This window comes from Plecotus auritus (genome assembly GCF_963455305.1).
Source record: "Plecotus auritus genome assembly, chromosome: 1".
Classification (NCBI taxonomy): Eukaryota; Metazoa; Chordata; class Mammalia; order Chiroptera; family Vespertilionidae; genus Plecotus; species Plecotus auritus.
The window spans coordinates 237,138,376-237,163,858 of record NC_137770.1 but is presented as its reverse complement, the minus strand read 5'-3'; the positions used below and the strand labels follow the sequence as shown (position 1 = coordinate 237,163,858).

General features: G+C 38.7%; 1 protein-coding gene and 1 pseudogene across 8 annotated transcripts in view; both read left to right on the top strand.

Annotated features, from left to right (window-relative positions):
* Nucleotides 1–25,483, top strand: part of SLIT2 (slit guidance ligand 2) — a 359,996-nt gene that overhangs the window by 230,803 nt on the left and 103,710 nt on the right. For 6 of the 7 annotated variants that reach the window (XM_080648169.1, XM_080648167.1, XM_080648172.1 and 3 more), the window contains exons 9-12: nucleotides 2,185–2,323; nucleotides 16,051–16,122; nucleotides 16,588–16,659; nucleotides 22,343–22,414. In XM_080648169.1, the coding sequence (XP_080504295.1) occupies nucleotides 2,185–2,323; nucleotides 16,051–16,122; nucleotides 16,588–16,659; nucleotides 22,343–22,414 (355 nt within the window). The remainder of the gene's footprint in view (nucleotides 1–2,184; nucleotides 2,324–16,050; nucleotides 16,123–16,587; nucleotides 16,660–22,342; nucleotides 22,415–25,483) is intronic. The other variant, XM_080648170.1, reaches the window with a different exon arrangement.
* LOC308255762 (neurofilament light polypeptide-like) lies at nucleotides 22,948–24,442 on the top strand (annotated as a pseudogene). Its single transcript has 2 exons — nucleotides 22,948–22,968; nucleotides 23,364–24,442. The product of its transcript is annotated as a neurofilament light polypeptide-like (transcript).

Here is a 25,483-nt window from a genome sequence, read left to right as displayed (position 1 = left end):
AGACATGGGCGATATAAAATATCAGTAGGTGACATTTACTTAAGTTCTTTCCATGCGCTTAAACACCAATCTACGTATTTCACATATAGTTACCTCATTTCACCTCCCTCATAACAATTGTAGGGAAATGTAATATCTATACAAGAGGTTAAATTACTGAGAAAAATATAATAAGTAACCTTGTTCAAGGTTATATAGTTTAACCCAAGGATTTCAACCCTAGGCAGTCTGATATCCAATCCATGGATAGATAGATAGATAGATATTTATATGTATTTATAAAATTATATGTTAATACAGGGTCGGGCAAAAGTAAGTTTACAGTTATGAGTATGCATAACACAGAGTTTATTCTTGTATTATTATTTATTAATTATTGTATTATTTTCCATACAAAAACTATAAACTTATTTTTGCCCCAATTTGTATTTTATTGATCCATATTAACATATAATTTCCTTTATAAATACAAGGCTGATTCTGCTTTAGAACTGACTGTTCAACAAACAATAAAAGCCATTTTAATAATATATATATATATATATATATATATATATATATGTGTATATATATATATATATATATATCATCATCATCATCATAAATGGTTACCAGTTTCTTGAAGGAATGGGAAGAGATGCCAGTATAGGATTCTAAGTCATTGTTACCTTTTATTCCTCTTTATGTACTTTCCCACACTTTTTATAACCCACACAAAATTTTCTTGTGATGTCATGGAATATTCTCAATAGGCCTGGTTGAATTTTTTAAAAAATTAGATAATGAAATGACTCACAATTTGTCACTAACCACTTTTTCTCTCTTCACTTTTCCCTCCCTGTTTTCTAGATGAGGAAGAAGGCAAGTTCACGTTTCTTTTTTAGCCTGAGAGTGTGTTTGTGGAGTCTGAGAGCTTGTTGGGAGGGACAGGGTTAGGAATAGCCTGCTGCCTCTGCCTGGCGTATCCCCACCACGCGGGTGCTTTCCCTGCAGGCCCGAGAGGGTTGTCCCTGCTGCGGTGGCCAATGTGTGCACCTGCCCATTTGCTAAAATACTGCTGACACTGTTGTGCATCCTTCAAACAGTAAAATCTCATTTCAAAATAATTTTGTTTTCATAGAATGGGTAGTTAAATTATATACCTGCGGGAAACTACTTATGCTAACATTTTAGGCCACAGGAAGCCAAAAAATAAAGCATATCAATTAACAATGTCAGAGTGACATGTTACAAATTATTACAATAACTCCAAAGAAAATGGTCATTTTGAACCTATTCAGACATTAAACTAAGCATGAGCTAGTTTCCCCCACATTTATTGCCACGTGATTATTTATTTAAAATCAACAGCTATGTCTATCAAGAGGGACATTTTTATTTTTGAGGTAAAGTAAGTTAAGCTATATAAGTTTAGTAAAGACCAAGCTCTATTTAAGCTTATTAGAAAATGAAATACAGACTTGTCTGAAGTTGCTCTATTTTTGGGACACAGAATAGTTTTGAATAGAATTTTACTTTCAGAATCTGAATTTAGCCTTTCTCACCATGATATCAAGTCTTACACTTATAATTGGTACTAGAGGCCCAGTGCATGAAATTCATGCACTCAGGGATCCCTCATCCCGCCCTGTGCCCTCTCGCAGTCTGGGAGCCCTCAGGGGATGTCTGACTGATGGCTTAGGCCCAGTCTCCTGGGGGAACAGGTCTAAGCCATCAGTTGGACATCCTTAGCACTGCTGGGGAGGCAGGAGGGGCTCCCACCACCACTGCTGCGCTCACCAGCTGTGAGCCCGGCTCCTGGCTGAGTGGTGCTCCCCCTGTGGGAGCACACTGACCACCAGGGAGCAGTTCCTGCATTGAGCATCTGCCCCCTGGTGGTCAGTGCGCATCATAGCGACCAGTCTTTCCATCATTTGGTCGATTTGCATATTAGCCTTTTATTATATAGGATAATTCCTTTTAAAAATCTCATTTGCTTCATCTGGATGTTTATCCCAAAATTATATAAATGCATGCTTCCTAAAGTATGTTTTAGAAATGAGACATTTTATAGTCAAGTATATAGAGAAATGTTTTTGACATGCTTTGTTTGTTATTTGAGATAAGCTTGCATGTCTCACAATTATGACTTTCAGGAGGAAGAATATACTTGCTGTTTATGTTGTGTTTTGTTTCTTTGTTTAGGTCACCAGTCATTTATGGCTCCTTCTTGCAGCGTCTTGCACTGTCCAGCCGCTTGCACCTGTAGCAACAATATCGTAGACTGCCGTGGCAAAGGTCTTGCAGAGATCCCCACGAATCTGCCTGAGACCATCACAGAAATGTATGTGTCCCGAAACTCCCTCGCAACCCACCACCTCCCCGGGGACCCAGACCCTGACTTTCCTTAGGAGAGTCTGGTTTATCAAAGGCAGATCTGATCAATTAGCTTAGACAAATGTTCCTTTCAGAATGGTATTGACCCTCACTCTGTTTAATTAAGTATCTTGTCGAAGTGGCTAAGATTTGTCTTTTTTAAGCACAGGGAGAAAGAAAAGGAATGTATTTTAAGGAGCAATAGTACGTTTCCTTCCCTTGAGAAGCTATTTAGAGGAAATAAGCAGGGCTTTACTAGTCTGACCGTGTGGGTCTGCCCTAGTCCGTTTGAAGCCCTGGGTGGAGGGAAATAAGACAGCTGGGGTAATAAATCATAGAAACAGGATGGCTAGATGGTGTTCGGCCTCCTCAAAAAGAGCTCACATTTTAAAAAGCAGTTTAGCTGTTGTGTGTGAACTATTGTATAATCCTCCGCAAAGTATAAAAAAGGGTAATATATAAGTCAAAAATATAAGATACTTAAGTTAGGGAGCATTTGAGCCTACTTGGGTTGATGTTAAAGCCATCAGAAGTTAAATCCCCTTGACGAAGTGGTTCATACCTGAAGGTACGCAGCTGCAGTGAGCATTTGTCCCTGCCAAACAAAGGTCATGTGCAGGAAACAAGGCCATGTGTGATGTCAGAGGGGCCGCTTTAACCAGCTCGAGCAGTAAACATTAGGGAAAATCTTTACCTTGGTATTCACTCACGAAGAAAGCACCTCTTAACCTCCTGGGTGTCATATTATTGTTTTAGAAACCAGTTCTAAATTTTAACTAAACAAATAGCACTGAGCATTTTTGCTTGAAATAATAAAGTAGGACCAACTTCTTGTGATAAATCTACATTGTAGGCACAAAAACATCAAGTTATTTTCAAAAACTTTATTTATTAAATCATTTTTATTCTTTAATAATTTATTGGGGTGACATTGATTAATAATGTTACATAAATTTCAGGTGGACAACTTTATAATAAAACATCTATATTCTCTATTGTGTGTTCACCACCAGAAGTCTAGACTCCTTCCTTTTTTTTTTTTAATTTTTTTGCCAATTAACTGCTCTAATTTATTTATGTGAGAATAACCTTAGTTCACAAGACCCACTGTCACTATTTTAAAGTATCTAGTGTGTGCTTAAACACGTGCTTACAGCTTTGCTGTCTTAGACGGGGTCCTCTGAGGAACTCTAGAATTTATGGAGATTTGACCCAGACATGGAATAATGAAGGCACATATTATTCCTATCCTATTCCTGATTGATGGGACACTGCCTTGCATAGAAGACATATATTTAGTATTTTTTAGCTGAACCTGGAAAGGAGAAGAATATATGGTTTTAGAAGAGGTGGGTGACGTCACACAAAAGAGAAACAGCAGGAGCCTACGGCAGTGGTGGCAGTGAGTTATGTGTTAGAGATTGTACCTTTGAGGCGAATGGGAGAACGAGGTGCATGCCAAGAAAATAAACCCAGAAAAGGACATCTCTCTGTATACTGTCCAAGCCACAGGGTACTGAAGGACCTTCATCTTAGAAGATGTAGTATATGATGAACTAGGTAGTAGTTTTAGAATAGGGAATAGTACACGCATATTCATCTATCCAGGCATGAGCATTTATTTATTTGCTTATGCATTTATATATTTATTTGATTTCAGAGAGGAGGAGCGGGAGAGAGAGATAGAAACATCAAGGATGAGAGAGAATCATTCATCAGCTGCCTCCTGCACTCCTCCTACTGGGGCCGGAGCCAGAAGCCTGGGCATGTGCCCTGAATGGGAATTGAACAATCACGTCCTGTTCATAGGTTGATGCTCAACCAGAGGCACACCAGCCAGGCCAGGCCTGAGCATTATTAAATAAACACTATATAAAGGCAGCATGAATTATCCAGAGACCTTTCCACAAGTGACTAACACATTTGACATCTAAATTAAAAGCTATGAAATGAGGTACAAAATAGTAACTCTGAGAAAGGAACAAATAAAGTTAAAGGTATTTGTTGCAGAGGGGGTAAACTGGGGGTTACAGTGGTGAACCAGAATTAGAAAGTTTTAGTTAGGACCACAGGTCTACCCACTGTTTACTATCTGTGAGACCATGGGCAATTACTTCTCATCCACGAGTCTGTCTCCACATCTGAAGCTGAGGGTTATTGTGTGTTTGAGATGGAATAATTAACACATGTAGAGCTTTATGTGCTTAGCATATAGTAATCATTCAGTAAATGATGCCTTGATCATTGAAGCCTTTATATAGGAGGTAGCCTGTGAGGTAAGCTTTGAAGAATAGATAGTGGATAGAAATGCAGAGACGAGAAAGACTTTCTATCTTAATTGAGCATTGTAAGCAAAGGCAATAAGAACAGTAATACAAGACACTACAAAGCTCACTTTGGTATTTGAAACCTGAGAGAGCAGGAAAATAGTCAGAAAGGTTGGTTGGAGCCAATTCATGGAGGACCTTGGATAGTATAAGGATCTTTGTCTTTATTTGGAAGGCAGCTGGATACAGGAGTTTTCATCTGAATCTTCAATATTAACCGATCAGACAGCTTGTGCAGTGGTTGGCAAAAGGATAGAATACCAGGCCTGAGGCCTCTAGGAGGTGATGATGTTGATCGAGGGACGATGCCATGAGAGCAGGAGCTAATAAGTAGCCGTCGAAATGATGATGTGGCAGCAGATATGATAGCTAATACAGAAGGAGACTTAATGGAATTTGAAATTTGATGAGATGAGAGAATAATGGAGAAAAATGAACCAAAGATGCAGCTAGAGTGTCAAGTATGAGGACTGGGAGATTGTGGTCATATCATGTGTAAGAAGCTGAGGAACCCAACCAAGACTGGCAAGGAAGAGGGGGATGAGCAATTTGTGAAATGCCTGAGTGCCAGCGAGAGATTTGGAGGCACTAAAGTAAAACAGGCTGTAAGTAATGAAAGATTGAACGTAACACGAGGCATTTAAAATGGTTTATCTCATCTAGTCTACTTTTTTCCTATTTTGCATGCTCTATAGATTTTGTATAATGGTGGAATTTAGTAACATAAAAGTTAGACAAAATAATATGTCCCATTGGTTTTGCCTATATTGGGGAGGTGGTGTATTCAGTAAAGCTAGAATAAATTAAATTTATAAGTTGAGATGAAAATATATGTGAAGCTCCAGGTGAATTTTACTTCTCTGATTATTACATTATCAGCTTTATCAGTAGAGCAGCTGATAATAAACCATATTGATATTCAACTCCAACAAAATACCGCCATTACCATCAGTTATATTGGCATAACTTACCAGCTTAGTAACTTATTTATTTTATTACACTTATTTTTTTATTAGAATAAAGGACATCAGTAAGATTCAGAAAATGTGGAAATAAAGATATACACCTTTTAAAATGTTTTTATAGATTCCAGGTTTTTAATATACAAGAACATTATAAACACCCATATTTTTCAAATACTTTTTAAATCTGGATTTTACCCTGAAGTATTAGTGGAATTTCTTTATTGGAGGTTATTATATATTTCATTCAATAATGTTGAGTTGATTTCCTATGTGGTATGACCTGATTCCTGCAACTGTCTCATAATATAATTCTGACCAAAAGAAAGCATGTATGTGCTCTGTGTTGGAGTAATCAAGTGCCAAAAAAATCTTGACCATCATTTTTTTTTAATTCTATTTTGTGCTTGCATCTATAATTACACACTTCTGGTATTTGCTTTAAAAAATTATATGTTAAGCTATAGGTGGGAAATAGTCTTTTAAAGTCAGAATTGAAATAACTTGGAGAAGGAAGAATAGAAAGACTCACATTTGTCCAATACCTACAATGTTGGATATTATACCCACATTTTATCATTTGATCTTCTCATTGACCCCTGTGGGGTGTATTTGGAAGAACTAGTGCAGAGGCAAATGTTAGGTAAAGGTTGGTGGTTCCCTCCCAAAAGCCTCATTATCCTATGATTTTACCGTCACCCAGGTCCTGTCCGCCCCTTTGTAGGTTAGAAATCGGATTTTGACTGCACCTACTCATTACATGTTGTAATTACATGTATATTTGTGCATTTGTTCCTTTTCCCTACTAAAGTCGAGGTTCTAATGAAGACAGAAACTGATTCTGGTCTAATCACCCCATCTAATAGTCCTCCTCCTTCCTTAGATATAATACTCACTCCAGTCTTCTTACAGCTGTCTTAGGCATCTTCCTCTAAGGCCAGATTCCCTCCGCAAGGAAGCCGTGTACACTTACTTCACAAGCCTAAAGGCTGCCAACCTCATTTTAAAAAGATGGGGCTCAAAACAGTTAGGAAATCTTGTAAAACAGAAATCCTTCAATTGCTAAATGGCTAAACTGGCCTCAATCATATGTTTGTCTCCCTGGTTCATGTCCCTTTCTTTATCCAGCTGCCAAAGGAAGGTAGGCACGGCTCAGCTTGTTGGGACAGTATACAGGGCAATCATTGAAAAACTCAGGAGAGACTAACTGATTACTCAGAAAAAAAACAGGACATTAAGAACTTTAAGAAACTTACATGTCAAAAGAACACGGAAGAGGCATAGAGAAGGCATGCAGGTACAGGAATGCTTGCAGAACTGAGGGCTGTCTCAAATTGCTTCATGCCTAGAACTACTGTAATGTCATTGTCCTGTTCTGTGTTAAAACATTCTCACTCCCTCTGGCTTTCATCGGCACAGAACTTCTCTTGCTTTAATTTGATATTTTGAATCATGTCACACTGTTCTATTAGATTGCAAGCTTCAGGGGGGCAGGACCATGTCTCTCTCCTTACCATTTCTGCCCCAACACTTAGCATAGTGTGGGTGGGGAGGACAGTGCTGGGGAACACAGCTGGATACGCCCCAACCCCCCCATATGACAAAGGAATTTGGATTAATGAAGACAGAAGGGGAAAATAGAACGTGTAATATAAGGTGAAATTAGGTTTAAAAGAAAGAAGCTGTTGCTAGTACTTTGCTATGTTGATCTCTGCTTGTGGAAATCTTGTTTTCATTCAGATGGAAGGCCAGAGGCAAGCCCGTGTATGAGCTGGCCCATGGCAACAAATCATTAACAGAAAATTGATTCTGTGTATATCAAATCCTCAGAATTAATTTCTTAAATCACATTTCGAGGTATAAAATTACGAATACAATGTGATGGATGGCTATAAAGTAGACATTTAGTCCTCTTCAATCCAGTTATAGATTTTCTGTGGCATGTCACCTGTTCAAAGCATTATCCGGAAAGTCCATACATCATGGAGAATAGTTAGTAAGAACGTAAATTGTAACAATTTAGAATGTCTCTGTGACTCTTAATATCTACTGGCTTTACTCTTGGTTGCCTTTTTTAGGGCTCAGAAGCTGGGAGCCCTACACATCTGTGTTGTTGCTACTGCTGTTGTTGTTTGAGAGAAGATGGTCAGGGAAAAGTTTAAATCATGGGAAAGGGAAGGGTGTAGCAATGGTGTCAGAACATTAAGTGTTGTTTCAACGTTTTCTGAAATGGATTGCAAATTCTCAGAGAGTAGAACTGTTTTCAGAGATGCTATTCAAATAGATATGATAGAAACTCACTTTCCTGTGTCCACTCACTGGACTACTCTTACTCCGTCAGTAATAAACACGGCTAAAAAGGAGTCACAGTGGTGGAGCGGATACGAGTGAGGTTTGGGAGTCCTTTTGTTCTTTTACTAGTAGTCTCTTCTGGACCACTGGCATGCATACGTATGAAGAAGTGGAAGTAAGAATAATTCATGAATGCTATATCTGATTACAGCCTCCATTTGTGATACTAAATATAACTTTAAAAACGTACATTTGTTCCTCCTTTTTTTTTGTTTTTTTTTGTTTAGACACGTTTACCATATACTTTTAACCGATTTTGCATGCTATTGCTACCCTGGCTCCTTCCAACATTTTGAACTCTTAATTCTTTTAAAGTCTACATACTAAAAAAATACATATGGATATTTGTAATCCCTTTCACCCTTTTCACCCCTCCCCGCTGAGTGCCAACTCTGTATCCAGCATTGCTCCATTCCAGCCTTCAAAATGTTTACCCTGCAGAGAACTGAAGTTTTAGACAAATGGAAATTTTTAAACTATATGATAAGTCATGAAATGCATGTGCACCGGGAACGCAGAGAAAGGAGCCCCTTGGTTTTCCTGGGAGAATCAAGGAATCTTCAAGTCTGAAACAGAGAAACTGAGGGCTTTTTAGACAGGAAAGAACATGTGCAAAATCCCAATCAAGTGAGAGGAGTATATATTTGAGAAATTAAGAGTTTTAAGATGCTAGAACATAAAGCAGAAGTCTAGTCTTGCAGAAACGCCTGTTTGGATGACAATAGGATACAAGAAAGTGTGGAGCAGGGTAGTAGCATGGTTAGATGTGTTAGAAAAATCTCCCACCGTGGAGTGGAGAGTGGTTTGGAGGGAAGGAGCCCAGTGATAATGAGATAGCAACAGCCTGTCTATGGCACGATGAAGGCCACGTAGCAGCAGGCAGTGATGGGAGGAGACGCCAAGAAGTGGCCCTTGTGCTGTATGGTAGTTTCCTAAAATCATCTACAGGAAAAAGTGGGTACCATCAGATGTAAAATAAGACCTGGGTAGACTTCAGCATTAAAATAAAGGCAGCTGAGCCGAAACTGGTTTGGCTCAGTGGATAGAGCGTCGGCCTGCGGACTGAAGGGTCCCGGGTTCGATTCCAGTCAAGGGCATGTACCTTGGTTGTGGGCACATCCCCAGTGGGAGGTGTGCAGGAGGCAGCTGATCGATGTTTCACTCTCATCAATGTGTCTAGCTCTCTATCCCTCTCCCTTCCTCTCTGTAAAATATCAATAAAAAAATAAATAAATGAATAAAGGCAGCTGAGGTATAGGCAAAGTATTATTCATTCTCAGACTAATGAAAGAGTCTTTTATTTTTTTTAGGAATTAAATTCTAGATTTATCCTATCTAATAAAGAGGGAATATGCTAATTGACCTCACACAGTCACAAAGATGGCAGCACCCACAGCCAGTAAGGAGGGAATATGCTAATTGACTGCCACGCCCTCAAATATGGCGGTGCCCACAGCCACAAGATGGCAGCGCCCAGTCCCTTCAGCCCCACCTGAGGCAGCAGGCATGGGGCACAGCTGGGCCTGCCCACCTCCAGAGTACCCCAGTCCCCTCAGCCCCCCAGCCACCCAGGGCCAACCCGAGGCACAGGCAAGCCTCAGATGGCAGCTGCCCAGCCGCCCAGGGCTGCCCCAGGTTCAGGTAACCAGGGCTGGGCTGAGGATTGCACTGCCAGCAGTGGCAGCAGTAGAGGTGTGATGGGGGCGTCGCCTTCCCCTGATTGCCGGGTCACCTCCCGCCCCTGAGGGCTCCTGGACTATGAGAGGGGGCAGGCCAGGCTGAGAGATGCCCCCTCCAGTGCATGAATTTTCATGCTCCAGGCCTCTAGTATTTATATAATCAGCTGGAAATATTAAGTTGAAAATTTATGTAGTTCAAATTCCACTAGCAATCATGATGCCATCTAACTTTAGGAGAAAAATAATAGATAACTTGGATAATAACTCAGGGTGGGGAGAATGCAAATTGCTACCCACTCATTGAGTAATACTATCAAATAAGTGATGAATAAAGATAATTTGCATAATATTTTTAAAACTAAAATCACTACCACATGGGGGACTTTGTTCAGTGTCTGATTCATGGTAAGTGTTCATGAGGTTTTAGTTATTTTTTTTAATTAAATATCTTTTTATCGAGTTCAGAGAGAGGAAGGGAGAAGGAGAGAGATTGAAATATCAATAATGAGAGAGAATCATTAATCAGCTGCCTCCTGCACCCCTGTACTGGGGATCGAGCCTACAACCCAGGCATGTGCCCTTGACTGGAATCAAACCTGGGACCCTTCACTCCACAGGCCAACACTCTATCCACTGATCCAAACCGGCTAGGGCAGGTTTTAGTTATTAATGAAAAACAAAGCAACAGAAATTCTGTTTTTCTTTCCTAGATTGCTAAAAAATCACGTAGAAAACGTAGTGTTATTGGCATGATGTATCTATACTTGGTCCCCTTAAATCAATGAGCCATATGCCTCTACATTTCCCTCTAAACCAAGTCAGGTGATGTGTGCATTGAGTGTATCTGTGTGTTTGAATATGCATCCATAGGAATGCATGCATGAACATGTTAACACTTGAAGGGTCACTGCCTGAAATATGAGGTCAATAGGAACACACACTCATTTTTGTCTTGCTTTACAGGCCTAAAGACCAAGTGGAAAAAAGAATTAATTCTACTATGAAAACATCAATTGAGTTTATACTCAGGGGAATGTACCCTAGAATGATGTCACGAGAAATAAAATAAGATTAAGGAAATGGACAATTTTCAGCAATAAGTCATGCCAGGCAAGGAAGGGATGGCTGATAATTAGTGTGGGCACAGTCTTAATGCAAAAAAGTTAGTATATGCAAAGTCCGTCCCTCTAGGGGCCAATATTCATTCAGCTGCTGAAATATTTATTAAACTTACAAAGTTCTGGAGCCTGCAATTACATAACAGAAATAATATTCGGGTCTAAAAGAATCCTGGGCCATTTCCTGTGGGGACAGATGAAGGATTTTAATGGCATTTACTACTAACGTTAGAAGTAACATTCCAGAAATAGAAAGTCCCCACTTTAGAAATATTATGTAAGAGTCAAGAGAATCCCTAACCTCAAAGAAACATCCTTGCTTCCTCCTTTTCAAATGCCGGCTGATGTTCCTTAGTCTGAGGAGGTTTGGCCACACTGGGCAATCCCAGATTCAGAAGCTGGAGTCATTCCACACCCCCCTTCACCCCATCAAATCTATATTCTGTGCTCTGGCAGCTGCTTTTGCCATTTACATTAAAAACAGATGGGGAAATTGCAAAGGACTGTCAGTTTTATTGCCATGCATAATCGGCATCTGGGCTGTGTATGTTACATATACCATCAATCCAATCTCATACTTTACTGGTGCTGTAAAAACTTTTTGAGGTTTTTTAAAATATGTTTTCCTTTACTTCAGAGAGAGGAAAGGAGAGGGAGAGATAGAAACATCAATGATGAGAGAGAATCATTGATCGGCTGCCTCCTGCACACCCCCTTCTGGGGATCGAGCCAGCAACTCAGGCATGTGCCTTGACTGGGAATCGAACTTCAACTTCCTCGTTCATAGGTCAATGCTCAACCACTGAGCTACATTGGCCAATTAAAACTATTTTAGTTTCTAAGCTAAATATATTGTGTGTATATATATTTTTTAGCCTCCATATGAATGATGTATGTGTATATGTGTTTAATAGATAGTTACTGAGTTATCTGCAAATCTGTATTGCTTATTTGTTTAAAAACATGTTTTAGAACCATATGTATTTATTTTATATTAGAGATCAAATCATGTACCAGATTTATTCAATTATATAATCTATGTGTATGTGTATATGTGTGTGACTAAAATATGTTGTAGGCATTATGTAATGCTAAGTATCATATGTGTGGTTATGTATAATCTCATATTTCTATTCTTTTCCAATTTTCTGTGCAAGAAGAAAAAAACATACCATATATTTTCTTCTACATCTCATTATTTACCAAAACACTTAGGGTGGGTTTTACTTTCCTCATTTTTCAGAAGGAGAAACTGAGACAGAGAAGCAAAGTAACTTTGCAAGATCCAGAAAGCAAATGAGTGACGTAAATATAATGTAATCCCAGTCTTTGTAAGCTTCTAATCACTAAGCTACACATGGCTGTCTGTGTGTATAGACAGATACACAACATTAATGTCCCTCGGAGAGAGAGCTACTCCAGTGTTGGCATGTAGATGCTATTTTGTATGGTTTGTCAAAATAATCTAGTTTGAAGATATTGAGACTAATTCCTGGGAATTGAACAGTGAGCTGAAAGTGTCTTCACATCATTTACTATCTTCTATGTGGCTTCAGAACTAGTTGGAGCTTTTTAATTGCCCAGCTACACTGCACTGCATACTCTACTGATGTAAGATTTGATCGTTTTTTCATTTTCTATAATCTGAATTAGGCAGTAGAAGGTGATATATATTGGTTTCAGTTCATTCTTTGGAAATTCTAAAAGTATGAAGACATGTTTTATTCATATAAAAATCAGTAATTAATGAATAAGAGAAAAAATGTTTGTGAGTGGGGAGGAAAGGTCTTTATTGGTTAAATTATTTTAAATGTTTGGATTGGAGCAGTTAGAAAACTGTCTCCATTTTTTAAATCTTATTGAACTTCTAAGGAAAGCTTCCTTATGGTTTTGATGAAGTGGTAGCAGCAAATTGCTTTTACATAAAACAGATAGATGATAGATGATAGATAGATAGATAGATAGATAGATAGATAGATATGGATATACACACACATACACAGTGATTAAATATTTTAGAATTGTTCACATACATTCTGTGGAGAAAAAGGAAAATGGTAAGGTTCTGTCTACTTTTATACATTAAAAAAAAAGGTTTTCTTACACTATGTGATTGATAGAATTTCCTCCCTCCCTTATTTAGTTTTCTAAATCTACTTTTACCTTGAAATTCCAAATACTGAATTTTCTTTCTATGAAGAACTAGCATTTGGAAGGCTCTTAATTATGGTGGATTTTATCCATAGCATGAAAATATATCTTAGGCATTACACTATCTGTTTTTATAACCCTGAATGTTTTTAACTTGATTCTTCATGGAACAATGGATTCATATTTGCACCTTATAAAATTCTGCAGATTCTATGCTATTAAAATAGAAGATTAGAGGACAGCAGAGATAGAAAATGTACATTTCATTTGCTTTTTTAAACCTTCACCTGAAAAGTCTTAATATTTTTCTTATTGATTTTTTAATAATTTGATTTAAATATTTCCCCCTCTATTTCGTAGGAGTAAGGATACCATTTGGGATATGTGTGGTTTGTACTTTATAAAATATATTCTGGTTTTCTTATTTTCAAGAACCTGAAAATTAGTTATATGAGCTTGTTTTAGGTTACTGTTAAGTGAAATCAACTAGTCACTAAGACTTTTTAATTTTTCTCATCATGTCATAATCTTTTGAGCAAATCTTTAACAAAATGAAATGTTTCATTGATTTCATTTTAAACTTCTTAATTTAACTCTAAGAATGGATTACAGCAAAAAAAAAAGTGTCTCTAAACCATCAATTTGTAATGTTCTAATCTATAATGTAACAGAAAAATTATTTAAATGCCCTTTGTTATATTTAGAACTTTTGAGAAAAATGTGCCTTGTTAGGACCTAGATAAGTAATTGAGGTGCCAAATCCACATTTTCTTCATAAAGTCTATTTCTTGTCTCCTGGGGAAAATCTGCCGCTTATCAGCCAACAACTTGGTGGAGGAGAAATATGTAAAAAATGGAATACAGGGAGGTAAAAGCCCTGGGGAAGGGAATGCCCTCGGGTCGATAGAGAAAGATGCCGCTGACCATGCCTGAGAAAATAAAGTAAGGCTTCCAAAGGTGGCCGTGTTTCAGTCACCTTAAAATGACTGAACAGTATTATGAATAAAGATGTGAAAGTATTACTAACCTAAATGGCTAATAACTGGAAATGATTTGGGAAAACATTTTGATAATTGGATATTAAAAGACACTAAAATAATTCCTTCCAAAATTTTTGATTTTTGATAGATGAAATTTTGATATAAGAAAACATGTGTGATATGATATTTGTTATAAAGGATACAACTCCAATTCTTTCTACACGAATACTTCAATTATAGAAAATAATAAATATGCATGCATAAGAAATAAACTCACCAATTTTAGTAGTGCATTATGGGCAATTTCCATTTCATTCCTTACATATAAGTAAACTTGAATTTATCTTTAATGTGAACAGAATTCTGTTTTTTAGAGAGAGAATTATGACTAATGGTGCAGCTGATAGAGACTAAATTTTACCTTTTTTTGTAAGAGAGGAAGGACAGAAACTTGAGGAATAGCTCGATGTGTAGGGGATTAGAAAGCAAAGCGATAAGGTGAGAAAAAGAAAAGTAGAGTGAGAAACAGGGGAATGTAGTGTCACATGCAAGGAAAGAAGGATTGTTACCAATATCAAAGCCACACTGAGTTCAAGGGCAATGAGGATGGAGATGCCTTGAAAGGGCTATGGAATCAGAAAAGACCAGTACTTAATCACTGTTACTAAATCTCCTAGGGATCTTTTATTTGTTTTGAATTGATGTTCATTAATCAATAACATATACTAGTATATTAAAGTATCACTAGCATTCAATAAAAATGAACCAATGTGTATGGCACATTTAATCATTCTATATACTCTCATTTATAAATATATAAGTAGATATAACATCTATTTATAAGTACATATATTTTTAATCCAGGCATGAAAGTAGAGCTCATGCCAGGTGTTTCAGCAGAGGGATTTAATATGAGGAATGAATTTAACAGTCCTAGAAATGACACAGCAATTAGGAGGCTGTCAACCCCCAGCGCTGCAATGACCTAAGAAGAAAGTGAGATTGTACTAAGTCAGGAGGTGGCCCCGGCCAGAGATGAAGTTAGGAAGGAGAGGAGAGGACTGCTGAGAACCTCCCCTGAGGGGAGAATATCCTGGCTTCTCCCCTCTTCCTACCTCAGTCTCCAACCTGTGCCCCTCATTGGGCAAGTCACACAAAAGCCAGTAGGCAAAAAGCCTAGTTCCCAGAAGTCAGCTGTCTTGGACATAGGGCAGAAGAGAAGAGGGGAAGGGGACTGGAAATGTTTAATAGGATATTTATATGGGTAGACATGAGGCTGAGAGGCACCATTTTTGATGGACTGAAATATTTATGAAAACACTTTAAAAAAATTATATATATATATATATATATTTCTTTTTCATAACTTCATAACCAGGTGGGTCGAATCTTGTCTTTCTCTGATAGCAGAACCATAGAGTAGAAAATATGAGCATTATTTTCAACTGTTTGATTTTAGTGCATCATAAAAATACTTCAGTTGTGTTTAATGCACTTTGCTGCAGTGCTTTCCACATGAAATATTCACATAATGAATCAGAATCCAGACAGTCTTACTGAAAATGCCTGTAGTACTTATGGATTTAGAATTTAAGATTTTGCTTCATAAGAAACTTCAAAATTAATTTTCTGAGTATAACAATTTTTTTCAACGTATAATACACTTTCTGTAGAGGACATAAAAGGTTTATAAGATTTAATATTCTACAATAATTTCCTTTGTGGAAGAGTTATAATTATCTCTAAAACATGTTATATATCTACCCAGTGTTACTACATATTTCTCTTACTGAAATAGGGTTATTAAAAAATGTACTCCCGAATTAATTCCCTACAGGTGCTTTCTCTTTGTACAAAGTCGAGTCTTAAATATTAATGGACATGTAATGCCTAAAAATTGGGATTTTTTTTTATTGTTCTTCTAATTGCCTTGTTTTTTTTTCCCCAGTCTTGCTCCACATTTAGGTCACAGAACAATTAGTTATATGGTCATTTTTAGAGAAAAAAAAAAGAAAATATTACTCATAAAGTGCATCAACTTTTCTTCTTGACATGAATCACGGGTTTGAATTAAACATAGCTGAGAGCTCAAGTTTCCATTTAAAAAATGAATTTTTTTATTGCAGACGTCTGGAACAGAACTCAATCAAGGTCATCCCTCCTGGAGCTTTCTCACCATATAAAAAGCTTAGAAGAATGTGAGTGAAAAATGTTCTGAAATATGTGTAATTTTTAAAATTTTACGGGTCATGACCGTGCAAAGACATCCATCTAAGTATGAATATTTAGGTGTTAGCTCAAATATTAAGTGATGAGACTGTTTGATGCTAGTTCTATAGTATGTAATATTAATAGCTAAACTATATAATATTTTAAGGTTCTCTCTAATTTTACATATTTATTCACATGAGTGCAGTCAAATCTTAGATGTTCTATATTCAAAAATAAGACATGGCATCTTTTCTAATTAAGAAAATAGTCAATAAGTGATTTAAAAGCGTGACTTTTTAAAATGTAGGACACTTCAGACATTTTATGTTACCAATTATATACATATATTGATAGGTGCAAAATCAGCATACAAAGGTGATAAATAGCTTTCGCCTGCAGTAAATCTTGCTGCTGTTGTATTTAATATAACCTAACCCTATTTCTGATCTCAGCGACCTGAGCAATAATCAGATCTCCGAACTAGCACCAGATGCCTTCCAAGGACTGCGCTCCCTGAATTCACTGTGAGTATTGACCACAGCCCTGAAGGAAAGTGCACTTAATCGTGACTCCGTCTTTTCATTTGGATTTTTAAAAATTACCCCTTTAAGTTTTTGTATTATGAATTATTAATTATTATTAGTCATTAGTGAATTCCACTGTTTTCATTGAGGAGTGTTACCTGTCATAAAATCAGTCTGTTTTAGCTCAGCCGGTGTTGCTCAGTGGTTGAGCATCAACCTATGAACCAGGAGGTCACCCTTTGATTCTGGTCAGGGCACATGCCTGAGTTGCGGTCTTGATCCCCAGTAGGGGGCGTGCAGGAGGAAGCCAATGGATCTTTCCCTCCCTCTCCCTTCCTCTTTGAAATCAATAAGTAAAAAAAAACCCAGCCAGTTTTAGGGTATATATTTTAGGACTTGATAATTTTGCTGTTTAGAGAGCAAGAGTAAGAGCCCCCTTTTTGATCATTTTTGTTTCTAAAATGAAGGGGAGATGTTTATTTTGGAGTGCTCTGGTCAATGTTGTATTTATAATCCTGAAGCCGCCAGATCTCTGGGGACAGCCTCAGTCACCACTAGAAGGATGCTGGGTGGCGTCTCGCAGAGAACAGTAGAAGATGTCCAGGGAGAGAACCCTCAACTCCCTGCTTTCTCACCTTCAGACTTCCCTGAAAGAACCAGCTTTAATCTCTAACAGTTCAAAGATAAGCACAGTTTTACAGCTTTTTAATGTCAGAAGGACTTTCAGGGAGAGAGCTAAAGTGGTCCTAAAATAAATAGGTAAAGCCTGTCATTCCTTTAAACTTGTAAAAATTTTCAGAAGTCCATCAAGTAAAGTCACCTTTATTTCAAATTTTAACTTTCATGTTTGAAAACGGAGGCTTGCATGTATTTTTAATGAGTTGATGCTTAGAGAATGGTTCCTATTGATGTAAATTGCTGCAGAGCTCTATGAATTTCAGAAGTCCTTGGGAGCCAGTGAGAATTCCACAATATAAATGTGCAAGACCCAGACACACACCCAGGGTTTATATAACAACTACACACACTTGTACCAAGGGGAGAATGAAACAGATGCGCTCGCCTGGGCACATGGGTCTTCAGATTGCTCTGCTGGTCTGCTCAGAAAACTACATATTTCTTTAAAAAAAGAAAATAAGAAACGATCACTTCAGCAGTGTCTGCTTAGGTTCATTGTTTGTTTGGGGTGTTTATTTGTTTGTTTTACTACAGAAAGTCCAAGGCGAGGGGAACAATTGTTGGCAGAAGATGTGAAGTGTAGTCATGTATTGCCTTCAGGGTGGGCTGTCAGATTCTAAAATAACAAAGTTTAATGTAAAACACAGTTAAATCACCCTAATTGTCCATAAAGTACTGTGTATGCTATTCCGGATGATAATACCATCCAAAGTAAATACAGACAGCCTTCCAGCCAAAGGGGCAGAACAGAAGTCAAGTCCACATACCAATTCCTGGTCTTTAAGTATTTGTGCCTCAAAGGTAATCATTACTAGTAAATGTCAAAGAGATGCGGAGAGTTCTTACTAAGTCCCCTGTGCTTCAGCTGTTCTATCTCTAAAGTGGGGGCAAGATCACTCCCCTGCTGGTTTTGTTAAAGCACAAAGAGAAGAATTCAAGAGATACCAGATATGGTATTGACAGATACTTTTTTTAAATTTATTTTTTATTTTTTTATTTTTTTTTTATTATTTTTTTTAATTGTTTGAAGTATTACAAATAGTAGTACATATGTCTCCTTTTTTTTTCCCCCATTGACCTCCCCCCAGCCTCCCCTACCCCCCAGTACATGCCTTTACCTGCCCCCCCACCCCCAGTGTCTTCTATCCATTGGTTATGCTTATATGCATGCGTACAAGTCCTTCGGTTGATCTCTTACAGCCCCGCCCACCCAACCTCCCCTGCCTTCCCGCTGTGGTTTGACAGTCTGTTCAATGCTTCTTTGCCTCTGTATCTATTTTTTCTCCATTTCTTTCCTTTAAAAAATCTTGCCTCTGCAGACTAGAAATAAACTTATTGACAGATTCTTCTGATACTTACCAATTTGTATGTTTCTGGATTTTAATTATCCCCGAGCATTTTTATACCCCCAATCCTCAAGCTATAGTATTCCTCTTTTCCCATTTTTTAAATTAAGCCCTTGCAAAAGATTGTAATTCACTTATTCTAATTACCTCTTTTCACTAAGTCGCTCCCCATTTCCACCGAGGTCTGCAGTGAAGGGCTGTTGTACTTTGATTCTCTTTTCTGTATTCACACTTCCTACAGCCTTTCCTTGGACTCCTGTTAACTCTGCTGCTCGGGACTTTGCATTTTACTCCTGGTTTTCAAGGAAAATGAAAATGGGAGTAACCTCTGCTTTCTCTTTACTGTCTTTAAACTTGCTGAGTGTTTTACTTCTCAGATATACATTGTTTTTAATTTGTAATTATAGCTCTCTACCGTGTATTTAGATAATAAGGCCTGCCCTTAGCACCTTTTACGTGATAGCCATCTTAATAGGTTTCTGGTTCAGATATTTTTGTCTTGAGTAGGTATTCTGGCTTCCAACTGGACAGGAGAATTCAAAGCCTGGGCATTGCTGCATCCTAGTACCTAGATAGTGACCTACTATCCTAGAGTGGAAACTCCAATGGTTAAACTGAGTTTAGAATTCCCAGCCTTCCTTCTAGCAGCAGGTGCAGGAGCTGCCTTCAGATGTTCCTATTGTTCCAAAGAACTATAAAAACTTCTCCATCAGCATAATTGTGCACTGTATATAGAGTGCTGAATATAAGTCAGATGTAAGAAAACTGTCATTCTTGGTCTTTGGATGGTATTACTCAAATCCCTCATGTATTTATGTTCTTTTTAGTAGAATTCGTTTTCACCATTTAATTTCTTTTTAACATTTGTTTCCTTCTTATGAGCACAGCACAGATTCTCACTGGCCTTCTTGCACTTGATGTCTTTATGTGATGACACGTCTTTCCCTCATTTTTATAGATTTTGGCCCTATTTTCTGACTGCCAACCAACTTCTCATTCCCAGTCTTTGGATTGTTTATAGCTTCGCTTCTTTTTATTTGTTATCATGTGCATCTTATTGTATGTAAGAAAAACATACCCAGCACTTGTACTGCTATACCTTTTTGTGGAGAAATCTCATTACCATCCTATTTAGTATATCTTTAGTATAATAGTTTCAAGATTTTGGGTTCATATACCCAATGCTGCCTACACAGATGGATTTCCTCCATCCTTGTCTAATCTCCTTTTTCTCCCAAGAACCCAAATTGTCTCATTTACAAAAAAAAAAAAATCTTTTTAAACATGATATGTGAAAAAAAACAACGATTTGCTATAAAAATAAGTTTCACAATGCAAACATGACATACCTCCCAGCTGTTCCTCCTTTCATGTGAGCCTATCTTTGAAGCACAAGTCCGAAATAAACAACCTACCACATTATTTGCCTATGAATTCTTATATGGGCCTCCCACTACTCGTATGCATTATATTTCCTCCTTTAATTTTCAATGGGTTCAAAATACGAAACTCCTTCAGTATTCAAATTATTCTTTTGGGTTGCTCTTTGAAGCCATCCCTTATTCATCTTGGTCATATCAGTGCCTGGGACATGCAAAAATGATAAACATTCAAAAAATAAGAGTTGGAGTTAGTGTAATTGGGCACCACACTTAGAGCCTAGCAATGTTCCTGGCACACAGTAAGCAAACAGTTTCAATTGTTGAATGAACTGATTGAACAGTAGTGGGCTGAGTATCCTGAACTGATGCCGTGATCTGCTCCTTTGTGTTCCTAAAGCCTCCTCTTTTCTTATTTTTTATCTTAAAACAATTTTATTTATTCTTGCTTTACCCTTTCTTAGTTCCCTTACCTCCTTGACCCTGACAATACACGTTTATCTCTTCTTTTACTATTAAAATGATTTCTTCTGTAAATATTTACCTTTAAAAATATATACTCTACAGAAATAAAATTTTTTAAATATATTTTATTGATTTTTTACAGAGAGAAAGGGAGAGGGATAGAGAGTTAGAAACATCAATGAGAGAAACATCGATGAGCTGCCTCCTGCACACCTCCCACTAGGGATGTGCTCGCAACCAAGGTACATGCCCTTGACTGGAATCGAACCCGGGACCCTTCAGTCCACAGGCCGACGCTCTAGCCACTGAGCCAAACCAGTCAGGGCTACAAAAATAAATTTTTGTTATGCTATGTACCTTTACTACAGGAGTCTATACAGATTTAAAGTCTCTTTACACAATATAACACCCAGCTTTACTTATTCCCTTGAGAATTTTCTTCAATTTTGTAATATATCCCACCTTTCACTGACATCTTAAAATGGAAGCTTTATCCTCACTCTTATATTGTTATTTTCCTCCTTTTCAAACAGAAATCATGTACTGCAGCCTGCCAAACATATTAATTGTTTAGACTCTCACTTAAACTTTTTCTTCATGTATTATGACATCCACTTACTTAATTTTAAAATAATTTTTTGTTTGAAAGGGTTTTAAAATGTGTATTTCTTTTTTATATTTATTTTTATTGTTGAAAGTATTATAGATGTCCCCTTCCCTCCACCCCCCCATTTACCCCTTCCACCCCCTTAGCCCCTCCCACTAACAGGCCTTCATCACACTATTGTCTTGTCAAAACCACTTGCTTTTAGAATTATTTTTTTCTCAGTTTCAAAAGTGATATATGTTCACTGTAGAAAATGTAAAAATTAAAAAAAATGTATATATGCAAATTCAAGTCAACTCTGGATGGCAAATCATTTGCCATCCAAAGATACTTCACATTTTTTCTGTGTGTGTGGATATATATATTTATATATTTTTTTAAATTAAAATTATATTGTAATTTACTAGTATTCCTTTATATTATGCTTTGAAAAAATTTTATTAAATTTATTGGGTTGACATTGGTAATAAACTAACATAGGTTTGAAGTGTACAATTCTATGATACATCACCTCTATACTGCATTATGTGATTACCACCAAAGTCAAATCTCCTGCCATCAAAAATTTGACTCACTTTACTCTTTACTACCTCCCGCTCACCCCCTTTCTCTTGTAACCACCATGCTGTTGTTGTTGTCTATGAATTTTTGCTTGTTTTTCTTATTTGTTAATTTCTTGCTTTCAAGTTTATATCCGACATATGAGTAAAATCATATGGTTCTTGACCATTTCCATCTAACTTACTTCACTTAGCATGATATTCTCCAAGATCCATCCATATTGCCATAAATGGCAGTATTTCCTCTTTTTGTTTGGCTGAGTAGTATTCTATTGTATATATGTACCACATCTCCTTTATCTAATCATCTATTGAAGGACACTCCAGTTGTTTCCATATCTTGGCCACCATGAATAATGCTGCAATGACCACTGGGGTACATATTATCTTTACAAATATATGTAAAAAATATGACAAGTTAGCAGTGCACAGTTTGATGTAAAGGCAATAAAATTATGAACAGTGTTCATTTTGTTAATTTTTCTTGTTTTTCAGTGTTTTCCAAACTTTCTATCATAAGCATCATCTGTGTGTAGAGTGCTTACTAACTTGTTATTTTCCTGAATACATACTAGTATGTGTTGAACTAACTTGTTATATTGGTTTGGTGTCTGACATTTTTTTTTCATTTAAATTATGTTTTTCCAGTGTTCTCTATGGAAATAAAATTACAGAACTCCCAAAGAGTTTATTTGAAGGATTATTTTCCTTACAGCTACTGTAAGTATTTGATTGTTTCTGATCTGTCGAACCAAATGTTATATTTTGTCAGTGTGCCATTTCATATTTTCATGGGGGCTTCAGAAAAATTCGACCCAAAATGACATAGATTAATAAAATGGAAAAGATTCTCCTAGTGCTAACATTGTTGACGGTTATTTATTTGAAGACACAACACTTTGAAATTGTCCCCAAACCTTTCTCTCCACACTGTCATGAATATACTAGTATGCATTTTATCTGCTCTGTCATTTAATGCTTTTACAATCCCTGCCCTTTTTGAAAGTTATCTGGTTTGATTTAACAATATTTGGAAAGGAGAAAAACATCTACACTAATAAAAGAAAAAAATGCTAATTGACTGTACCTCCACTATGCCCACAGCCAATCAGGAGTGATATGCAAATTAAGCCAACAAAGATGGCAGGTAAATTTGCATATGCAGGAGGGGAGGGCTGCGCCTGACACCACTCGCGCGTCCAGGCTGCAACCGGTAACCGGGCAGGCCGGGCGGGCAGCGCCTGACGCTGCCCATGGGGTCCAGGCCGCCATCGGTATCCGGGCAGGCCAGACGGGCAGTGCGTGACGCCGCCCACAGGGTCCAGGCAGCGATCGGTATCCAGGCAGGCTGGACGGGCAGTGCATGACACCGCCTGCGGGGTCCAGGCCGTGATCGGTATCCGGGCAGGCCGGGCCGGCAGCGCCTGATGCCGCCCGCAGGGTCCAGGTCACTATCAGGGACCCGGGCAGGGAGGGATGGCCAGTGTCTCTGGGATCACTGTCTGCCCCCGGGCCGCCTGTAGACACCGGTGGAGCAGGCCGGGGTTGAACATTTTAATGAAAATGGGATGCCTGTGCCCCGGCCCACCGAGCCCCGGCCCTGGCGAGGAGCGGGCAGTGGGCAGTTAGCAGGCACCAGGGCTTGGAAGGGACTGGGTGCAACCTGCAGGCATGCTACCAGGAAGAGGTGCTGAACCATGAGGACGCAGAGGGCTGGCTGATGGAGGCGTGCAAAGGTGCAGACAAGGTGGCTCTCACTGGAGCTGAGCTCGAAAAGCGCATCGACAGCCTGATGGACTAAATCGCCTTTCTGAAGAAGGTGCATGAAGAGGCGATCGCCGAGCTGCAGGCACAGATCCAGTTCACTCAGATATCTATGGAGATGGACATGTTTTCCAAGTTCGACCTCTCTGCCGCGCTCAAGGACATCCGCGCCCAGTACGAGAAGCTGGCCACCGAGAACATGCAAAATGCAGAAGAATGGTACAAGAGCTGCTTCACCATGCTGACTGAGAGCACTGCCAAGAACACCTACAGGGTGCTTGCCACCAAGGACGGGGTGTCTGAAAGCCGCCACCTGCTCAAGGCCAAGACCCTGGAGATCAAAGCATGCTGGGGCATGAACGAAGCTCTGGGAAAGCAGCACTCTGACATTAGTGCTATGCAGGACACAATCAACAAATTAGAAAATGAGTTGAGAACTACAAAGAGTGAAATGGCATGATATTTAAAAGAATACCAGGACCTCCTCAATGTGAAGATGGCTTTGGACATTGACATTGCAGCTTACAGGAAACTCTTGGAAGGTGAGGAGACCCAGCTCAGTTTCACCAGCGTGGGAAGCATAGCCAGTGGCTACTCCCAGAGTTCCAAGATCTTTGGTCGATCTGCCTTCGGTGGTTACAGACTAGCTCCTACTTGATGTCCGCTCGCTCCTTCCCTTCTTAATACACCAGCCACATCCAGGAGGAGCAGATCGAGGTGGAGGAGACCATTGAGGCTGCAAAAGCCGAGGGAGCTAAGGATGAACCCCCCTCTGAAGGAGAATCTGAAGAGGAGGAGAAGGAGAAGGAAATGGCTGACGAAGAGGAAGGAGAGGAAGAGGAAGAAGGTGCCAAGGAAGAATTTGAGGATGCAAAGGAGGAAGAAGAAAGAGGTGAAGGTGAAGGAGAAGATGCCCAAGAAGCTGAGGATGAGAAGAAAGATGAAGGTGCTGGGGAGGAGCAAGCAATCAAGAAGAAAGATTGAGCCCCCCTTTCCTTAATTATTTCAGGAATAATCCTCCTGAAACCAGGTCAACTCCGTCACCAACCAAGCAGTTGAGTTCCCGATACTATATGAATTAAGAAGTCAATATATATAACATTCTGAGGTGACTCAGGTTGGACATTAAATGTTGTGCTATGACTTTTCTCCTTATGCAGAGTATCTGTTTGCTTGCAGAGTGACTTCCTGGCTTGCTGCCAGCCCGTGCATGGTCCATGCTTATGAGTTCAGGATCTATGACAATTGAATAATTCAGATGTTTACAATAAAAACACATGAATACATGAATTCACTGATGTTAATGTTAAACTTCATGGAAAAAATAGTCCTTTGAATCTTTGGTGGTTAGAAATTAAAGACCTCAAATCATGTGCAATAAACAGTAAATAAAGTTACACTGAATGACCAAAAAAAAAAAAAAAAAAGAAACACATTAGGGGCCAGAAAACGTTCAAAGAACTGGGGAACCATTCCCAAATCAGGAAGGAAAGTCACAGGGTATATATTATTGCTACGAATACAGTATTTCCTACTACTTACAACATATACAATGTAATGTATTAGATGCCTTCCTATCGCATGAAGTATGTGTTCTCATAGAGTAATACTGGTACATATGTTATAGTTATGGCAGTATGTCATATCCTATCTATATTAATAAAAGGGTAATATCCTAATTAGACCATGAGACCTTCCAGACGTCCTTCCGGACACAGCCATGCTGGTGGGGCCGAGGCAGAGGCGGTTAGGGGTGATCAGGCCAGGAGGGGAGGGCAGTTGGGGGTGATCAGGCTGGCAGGGGGTGCAGTTGGGGGCGAGCAGGCCAGCAGGCAGAGTGGTTAGGGGTGATCAAGCAGGCAGGCATGTGAGCAGTTAGGAGCCAGCAGTCCCGGATTATGAGGGGGTTGTCCAACTGCCAGTTTAGGCCCAATCCCACAGGGGTCCCAGATTGGAGAAGATGCAGGCCGGGCTGAGGGACACCCTCCCCCCCTTGCACGAATTTTGTGCACCAGGCCACTAGTA